Consider the following 8,985-nt stretch of genomic DNA (forward strand, 5'->3'; position numbering starts at 1 on the left):
TAACGGGATATGGTGGAATAAGCACTGCAAGTCAAGAGACCTGTTTCTAATCCCAGCTTTGCCTGTAACTAGCTATGTGACTTCATATGAGTCACTAAATTGTTTCTTAAATTGTAAAGAAAGTAGTTTAGTGTTTAAATCTGAATTTCTAAAAATCCACTACAATTAAGGTATTTTCAAATATTACATTATAATAACAGCCCAATTAAACGTAAGTCATTTTGCCATATGTGTTTAGTCCTTCACTTTTGTCTCAATTTTGATCTGAAGCCTGGATCACTTAGCCTGCACACTCAAGACGCATTCTGGAGCAAGAGGGACTAGGGAAAGATTCTTTTAAGATGGGGTGATGCTGAGCAGGTTAGGCAGTTAGGAATGAATGCATATTCAAATAAGGCACAATGAAGAAGAAATCTGCTTCGATGAGGAAATACGTTGCAACAAGATTTGAGGGAGACCTTGAGCTCAGACTGTCAGGTAACCACACCTTCCACCCTTCAAACTCTATTCTCCCAGTGGAATCCAAACCAGTCTCCAGTTCCGGGTTCCCAACCAATCGCATCAAGCCACAACAGAGGGCTCTGCCAATCTGGGCACCGCTTCAGGGATCTAGTGAGATTCACACAACCCTAGCACCTGTCGACCTCACACTTCCCAAATGGAGAGGGTAGGAAGGAACGCTAGGTCTATGCTTGGTCTTTTCCGATTCAAGCTACCAGCAGGTCCACTAGCCGTCGAAACTGAAACCCCTAGACTTTGGGGAGAAGGGGAAGCTCCTACGCCGTGACCCTCCCACGTATCACTCCCTCAGGGCTAATTCTCCCGTTCTCCCCCGACCCTGATTTCTCAGGCCTCGGGGACCCCGTGCCTGGAAGCCGACAAACGGATGGCGAGAGTGAAGGCAGCGGGGGAGGGTGCACTCCAAAACACTGGAGGAAAAAACGGGAAAGCAGGGGCAGGGGTAGCAGTGTTCCCCCCGGGCGAGGGCGGGAGGCCGTTTGTGAGTCTGTCGATGGGTCTGTCATTCCCTCACTCACCAGGAGCAGAAGGGAGCATCTGAGGTCGGGTAAGGATAGGAAGACGGCTGGATGCATGGTAACGCTGGGGTCCGCGGCAGGGACAGGCGCTGGCGGCTGGGACTGGGCTGGGTTGGGTTGGGTTAGGAAAGGGCTGGGCTCCAGGAGCCGGCGGCAGCGGAGGATTCTCCAGGCAGCGGCACCTCGTCCTCTCGACCCGGGCTCCAGCGGCGAACACCCGGGACAACTTCCAGAGAGGCCTCTCACACCCTGACTTCCGGGTCCTGCCCACTTCGGTGCACTCCGGGAAATGTAGTCCTGCGCTAGCCTCACCCCGCACGCCGTTGGTCATCTAGAACTTCCTTTCCCATTGGGCTCTCGGCCCAGGTCCACCGAGTCCTCTACGCGCGGGGGCCTGTGGGATAGAAGGGCTGAGGGCGGGTGTACGCAGTGCTTCAGAGGATGGGAACTACAGTTCCCAGAAGGGTGTGCGGCCGAAAGCCTCGGGTGGCCTTCTGAGGGGCTCTGCTAGCTTCAGCGCCGTGGGGTCTGACCTGGCTGGGTGTAGTGTCCCGGCCCGGCAGGAGGGGCGGCCCGGTCCGGGTTGCACCTCCTGGAGCCGCCCCCGGGACGTCAGTCCTGGAGGAGGCGAGGGTGAGTAGGAGGGGGACTGGCTGGGGAGGCTCGGATCGATCGGTCTGCACCGCCTTGGCCTTTGCTGCAGACTCACGGCCTTTCTGGCCTAGGCTGTGGCCTGAGCCTCCATCATTGGCCTCCTCGCCCGCTACCTCTTCTTTCTGCTCTAATTCCTGCATTATAAAGTCAGAGCCACCACTCGGGGCCTCAGTTGAATGAGTCAATGACTTATCCCTAATTGTCTCTGAGGGCTCCTGTAAGGAGTAGGTGTGGTAAGGGATGGGATAGCACGTCGTGAACTGGAAAACTGCGTGAGTGATTGCAGCTAAGGCGTGGATCGCTCCTCCAGTATAATTACGAAATTCCTTAGCAAAGCAGTCGAGGATCTTAACCTGGCCCCAGGTAGCTCTGCGGTTCTTCTGCAAACACCTGAGGTCCAGGAGCCCACGCGATCTCTTCTTAGTACCCAGGAGGCACACTGTGCTTTTGTGGTTCTCCCCACTCCCGCCTTTGCTCCAGCTTTCTTGCTGCCTGGAATGGCCTTACCGCGTTCTCTCTCTGGAATGCTATCTTAAATGTCACCATCTCTGAGAACTTCCCGACCAACCAACCCTTTAGTCCTAATCAGAATTACTGTTCCTATGAGTGTGACTGCAGTACCTCTAGTTTTGTACGGTTACAATTAGAACCTTTATTACACGGGCTTGTATAATTAGGCAAGGTTGATGACACTTTTGCATTTTATAGCACTTTAACAGAGTAGTTTTTATTTTTATCTATAAAAAATGATTTTTTTTTAAAGGAGCAAAAAATACATTTTTTCTCCTTTAAAAAAAAAAACCCTAGATAATGGCTTTCTCAGGGTGACAAAATTAGACAGTGGCAGAGCTAATACTCTTACCAAGGTTGCCTGACTCCTAGACTAGTGCTCCTATCTCTTGTCCACGCCCCTGACAGAGTCCAAGGAGTGTTGAAATGGGAAATTTTAAAAGAGCAGAGACTCATAAGTATGAACTCATTATTCAAGAAATTAAACTTTGATCTGCTCACTTTTTGGACTTAGCACTCAGCCTGTGACCTTTCATCCAACAAACATCTACTGAGTACCTGTTATATACCTGTTACTGTGCTAAGAAGAATTATGAAGTAAAAAGTGTATATGTATATACACACACACACACACACACACACACATATATAAAAAACAGAGATCACATTTTTAGTGTGTTTTTCAAAGGATGTAAAGAAATTTTTTTGTGGTTCTGATGTACCTAAAACTCTGACCACTTAGAATGAAAAATGACAGGTCTTAGAGTTTAGAACAGTGCCTAGCACATAGTTGTCACTCATCTTGTTGAATGAACGAATGTGAATGTGGTCCACCCTTATTATTTTTTGCATTTTACAGAAACCCAGAAAGCTGACGTAGCCTGAGGACACACTGCTGATTATAAATACAACTGGGCCTAGAACCCAAGTGCAGTTACTCCCCTCCCATGTTTTCATCTCCACCTCTATTTTGTAGCTTCTCTCAATTACCCTTAATGTAATCCTGGATATGACAGTAGTTCTTCTGACATGACTGTTACATTCATACATGACTGAGGTGTCTCACAACACCCTCTTCCTTCATATTTTCTGCCAGTAGCTTAACTCAAATGGTCAGCAAAATAAAGACATAGAGAGCTGTCCTTTACTATAATTAAGAAAGTATTAATATGTTCTCTCAGGGGCAGAATTTGAACCTTGTCAATGACAGGACAAATACCAGCTCATCCATTATAAATTTATCTTGGAAAACTCCCAGATCCCCAGGAGTAACAGCGATTGGCGTGACCTGCTTTTTGGTGAAATCAGAAAAGCATTTGCATACCCTCATGGCAGCAATTAACTGGAACTGGTTAACAGCTGCTCCCTTTAGATAAGTAAATATGCTCGCGTTTACCATGATTCTGTGACTCCCTACATTTCTAACAGTTGTTACCTCTCTGGTCCTTGTAGGCATTCAACTTTGGAACTTTGATAAAGCAGCTTTAGGGGTTTAGGAAGGATGTTTAAGATCACTGATGCAACTATTTCTGTTTCCTTCCCATCAGATATTTGAATTCTTGCTGCATTTTTGTCATAGTCCAGTCTCTGCTTTCTTAAACACTCCTGTGATAGGGATCTCACTATCTTCCTATGCAGTTGATACTGTTTTTTTTTTTTTTGAGACAGGGTCTCCCTCTGTCACCCAGGCTGGAGTGCACTGGCACGATCTTGGCTCATGCAACCTCCATCCACCTCCCAGGTTCAAGCAATTCTCCCACTTCAGCCTCCTGAGTAGCTAGGATTACAGGTGTGTGCCACCACAACCCAGCTAATTTTTGTATTTTTAGTAGGCATGGAGTTTCACCATCTTGGTCAGGCTGGTTTCTCAAACTCCTGTCATATGTTTTTAAAAGGTTCTTACAAGCTCCATGAGACTACCAGTCAGAACAAAATTGTCCTTATTGAAATGTGATTCATGTTAGTGATATGATGTTCCAAGCAAGATCTTATGGTTAAGATCTCAATCTAGGTATATTTTCCTGGTGGACCAAGGAGAGAACAAATAAAAATTTCACTTTTTGTGGGAATGAGGGAAAGAACTAGGTACCTTTTAATTTAGTACTTAGCCAGGTGTGATGGCACATGCCTGAAGTCCCAGCTATTCAGGTGGCTGAGGAGGGAGGATTTCTTAACTCAGGAGTTTCAGGCTGTACTGCGCTATGCCATTCGGGTGTCCACTTTAAGTCTGGCATCAATATGGTGATCTCCCAGGAGTGGAAGACCACCAGGATGCCTAAGAAGGAGTGAACTGGTCCAGGTCAAAACTCCTATGCTGATCGTAGTGGGATTGCGCCTGTGAATAGCCACTGCCCTCCAGCCTAGGTAACATAGTGAGATCCCATCTCTTTAAAAAAATTTTTTTTAACTAATTTTTTTTTTTTTCAGATGGAGCCTTGCTCTGTTGCCCAGGCTGGAGTGCAGTGGTGCGATCTCGGCTCACTGCAGCCTCCACCTCCGAGGTCCAAGCAATTCTCCTGCCTCAGCCTCCTGAATAGCTGGGATTACGGGCACGCACCACCATGCCCAGCTAATTTTTGTATTTTTAGTAGAGACGGGGTTTCGCCATGTTGGCCACACTGGTCTCAAACTCCTGACCTCGGGTGATCTGCCCGCCTTGGCCTCCCAAAGTGCTGGGATTACAGGCGTGAGCCACCACACCCGGCCTTAGCTAATTTTTAAATTTTTTTCTGAGACAGGGTCTCAACCTGTCGCCGACTCTGGAATACAATGGTGTGATCTCAGCTCACTGCAAACTCTGTTTCTCAGGTTCAAGCAAAACTCCCACCTCAGCCTCCCGATTAGCTAGGATTACAGTGTGTGCACCATGCTCTGCTGATTTTTAAAAACTTTTGGTAGGCAGGGCATGGTGATCTCATGCCTGTAATCCCAGCACTTTGGGATGCCAAGGTGGGTCAATCACTTGAGGTCAAGAGTTCGAGACCAGCCTGGCCAACATGGTGAAACCCCATCTCTACTAAAAAATACAAAAATTAGCCGGGTGTGGTGGCAGGTGCCTATAATCCCAGCTACTGAGGAGGCTGAGGCAGGAGGATTGCTTGAGCCCTGGAGGCAGAGGCTGCAGTGAGCTGACATCGCACCACTGCACTCTAGCCTGGGTGACAGAACAAGACCCTGTCTTGAAAAGACTAGAGGGGAGGAAAGGGGAGGGGAGGGAAGGGGAGGCGAGGGGAGGGGTAATGAGGAAAGGGGACGGGATGGGATTTATAGAGATGAGGTCTCACTATATTGCCCAGGCTGGTCTCAAACTCCTGGGCTCAAGAAATTCTCCTGTCTTGGCCTCACAAAGTGCTGGGATTACAGGCATGAGTCACCATGCCCAGCCCTAATTAATTTTTTTAAGTTTATTTAGTGCTTAAATCCAGTTAATTCTGACTTCACAATTAAGTTTACGTTATACTCTTTTTGTGGATCAGGCTCACTTTTATTCCCAATGTCAATTCTAATGTTTAATATTATGTGGCATCATATTACTTGTATTAACTTAGATTATGTGGCATCATATTGCTTGTGTCACTGTAACCCTGAGCCCTGTGCCTAATGTTAATTATTGTCCTTATTTTTTTCCTCAGATAGTCCCTAAGAAGAGTCCTAGAAGCACCTACCCTCTCATTTTATAGATGAGCAGATGAGCAACTTGTACAGAGATGACCTAATTTGCCACCTAATGCCAGTTCTAGGACTAGTAGCTTTTTTTCTTTTGAGACAGGTCTCACTAAGACAGCCTCACTATCTTGCCCAGGCTGGTCTCAAACTTCTGGCCTCAAGCAATCCTCCTGCGTTGGCCTCCCAAACAGCTAGTATTAAAGACATGTGCCACTACACCCAGCCAGGAGTATAGATTTTTCTAATCCTAGTCAAATATTTCTAGTAAACCATATTTATAAAATATCCACTTGAAACTGATGAGACAGGTTTCAGAAATGTCTGCTCCCTGCGCTCATTGTCTGAATCATTGTTTCAGGTTGCTCCAGTTGCTAAGAAGACTATGAATAAGTCAGAGAACCTGCTGTTTGCTGATTCCTCATTAGCATCACAAGTCCATGCTGCTGCTGTTAACGGAGATAAGGGTGCTCTACAGAGGCTCATCGCAGGTAAGCAGTCCCCTTAAGTACAGAAACTTTAAAAGCAACTGTTTGTCCTGAGGAAGTTTGTTAATGTTAGTTTTAATTTGCAGTGTTCTCATACATTTCAATGAAAATATGTTATTATATATATTTTCTTCCAACACATGAACAAGAAAGAAATTAAGTCCTAAAACTTAAAAATATGGGTTAGGATTAGGTGAAAAGTACTTTAGAAATTTCTATGTATTTAGCACTGAATCTAGATAGGTATTCTAAAGTACTAAGGGAACGAATTCATCTTTATGTTAACAGAGACCTAGAATGAGACAATGGATAATCTTTTTTTTTTTTTTTGAGACGGAGTCTCGCTCTGTTGCCCAGGCTGGAGCGCAGTGGCCGGATCTCAGCTCACTGCAAGCTCCGCCACCCGGGTTTACGCCATTCTCCTGCCTCAGCCTCCCGAGTAGCTGGGACTACAGGTGCCCGCCACCTTGCCCGGCTAGTTTTTTGTATTTTTTAGTAGAGACCGGGTTTCACCGTGTTAGCCAGGATGGTCTCGATCTTCTGACCTTGTGATCCGCCCGTCTCGGCCTCCCAAAGTGCTAGGATTACAGGCTTGAGCCACCGTGCCCGGCCGGATAATCTTTTAACATTTAACATATACCCAAAGTATTAAAGGTTAAAAATAATTTAATTTTTAATGATTTAAAATTGATTCAATGTTTCCCCTGTCATTTGCGTGTATAAATGATAGATAGACAGGTCCAATGTAGGAGTTCTAGAGGAGAGAACAAAGAATGGTTAAGAATTTTCTAGAACTTTAGCTTCCTGCTAAAACAGAGCAAAGATTGGTCTTTCTATCATAAATCCAGATATTCACAAATTGCAAATCCCAAAGAGAATACAATAAAAATATATTATTTGTAATCTTTATTCACACTAGTGTCTGGTGACATCATAATTGACAACTCGGGCTACAAAATAAAGTCCAAATTACTTGAACTTTCATACCTGTTCCTTCAGACTTTTTTACCCTACATTTGCAGTTTCTCCAGGAACTTCTGGTGTACCGTAACCTCTGGCTAAGCTAAAGATTACTTCTATTTCCCAATAAGCCATGAATTTTGTCTCATTTTCTGTATATGTTCTGTTCCCCTACCTCTTTTCTATTTGCCACTCTGTTACCTTCTTCTGTGCTAGACAAACTTCTACTCATCTTTAAAGACAAAACTATTTTATCACACGCTCTGTGAAGATTTCTCTTCCTCTGCTTGTCCTTACTTTACCTCAGCTATCTAAATTCACTCAAACTTGACATTTTCCACCACCTCCAAATCACTCAAACATTCTACCATTCAACTAAAACTCTTTTATTTTCAGCTCACTTGCTGATGACAAACAACAGTTTTCCGTGTTCACTGAGACCTCCAATCCACTAGCTTCTCTAGTTTTGACCATCAGTTTTCCTTCTGCCTTTTCCTTCCTCACTACACAGCCTTGATTCTATGTCTGTTATTAAAATCCTTCTCTTGGAAAAATTCCCTTTTTTTTTTTTTTGCCTTCTGTTGTACTTGACTGTTGCAATCCCAGCTCTGGATGTACCAAACCTATCTTGCTAAGAGCAGTTGAATCCAGCTGAAAGACTGATAGCACCCCAAATTCATGATTACCCACTTCAAATAGGTACTCAGCACTTACTGCTTACCATACCACATTTTTTCCATAATGAATGTTTCATACCTCTCACTCTACCAAATCCTCTGACTGCCAGTTCCCCCTCCTTTCATTCTCTTTAATGCACTAGGCTTACTAGAGGAAATGAAGACATTAAGTAGGAACTCCGTCATCTTTCAGCACGATATCTACAAATCTACCTCCATCTGTACCCATCTTCTCTCTTCATCTTACTGCTAAAACAGAGCAAAGATCCGTTTTTCTGTTAAAGGCCAGTTCTTCCACACCTGCTGTGTATTCCATCCCTTCCTGTCTTCTCAGGGACATTGCTTCTTTTTTTCTTTTTTTCTCCCTCTGACTACTATATCTTCAACCTTTCTTCTATGCTAAATTCTTTCCATCAACACTTAAATGTGCTTAATTGTTTCCATTATTTAAAAATCCCATCTCTATTTCTTCATCTCCCTCTAGGTATTGCCATTCTCAAATTTCCCTCATGACTGCATTAGTGCACAGGCTAAACTGATACAACCATGACTTAAATAAGATAGAAGTATATTTCATTTTAATAATATTGCAATCCCAACTCTGGATGGACCAAACCTGTCTTCCTGGCAACTACTAAGCAGTTGAACCCAGCTATGTAATAGTACACAGCTATGTGGGCAGTCTAGGTTAGATAGATATCTCCATTTTAGAAAACCATCAGGTATGCTGCTGGGCCTTGGCTCTTCCATTCTCAACATGATGCTTCTATTTCTGGGTTAAAGGCAGATATGTTCATTATAGTGATAGCCCAGTCAGCAGGAAGGGGAAAGAGAGAGCACAGGGAAAGCAATTTGTCATTAAGGAGGTAGACTAGACTTAGACCACAAAGCCACACCTAGAACAAAAGAAGCTGGAAAAAAAAAAAAAGTCTTGCCCTGGATGGTATCATGCCCAGCTAAAACTCATGGTGCTCAATTTCTTTTTTTTTTTTTTTT

The 8,985-nt window shown here is 44.5% G+C and overlaps 2 protein-coding genes across 5 annotated transcripts in view; one reads left to right on the forward strand and one right to left on the reverse strand.

Moving 5' to 3' along the window:
* ERP44 (endoplasmic reticulum protein 44) overlaps positions 1–1,296 on the reverse strand; it is a 127,672-nt gene extending 126,376 nt beyond the window's left edge. The window contains exon 1 of the mRNA XM_011939504.1: positions 1,038–1,296. Coding sequence (XP_011794894.1) covers positions 1,038–1,094 — 57 coding nt within the window. The 5' untranslated portion in view covers positions 1,095–1,296. The remainder of the gene's footprint in view (positions 1–1,037) is intronic.
* Positions 1,297–1,438: 142 nt separating this feature from the next.
* The window catches only part of LOC105509964 (inversin-like), a 50,058-nt gene continuing 42,511 nt past the window's right edge, over positions 1,439–8,985 (forward strand). For all 4 annotated transcript variants that reach the window (XM_011939508.1, XM_011939505.1, XM_011939506.1 and 1 more), the window contains exons 1-2: positions 1,439–1,670; positions 6,226–6,355. In XM_011939508.1, coding sequence (XP_011794898.1) covers positions 6,250–6,355 — 106 coding nt within the window. In that variant the 5' untranslated portion in view covers positions 1,439–1,670; positions 6,226–6,249. The remainder of the gene's footprint in view (positions 1,671–6,225; positions 6,356–8,985) is intronic.

Source organism: Colobus angolensis, unplaced genomic scaffold, assembly GCF_000951035.1.
Source record: "Colobus angolensis palliatus isolate OR3802 unplaced genomic scaffold, Cang.pa_1.0 Scaffold181, whole genome shotgun sequence".
NCBI lineage: Eukaryota > Metazoa > Chordata > Mammalia > Primates > Cercopithecidae > Colobus > Colobus angolensis.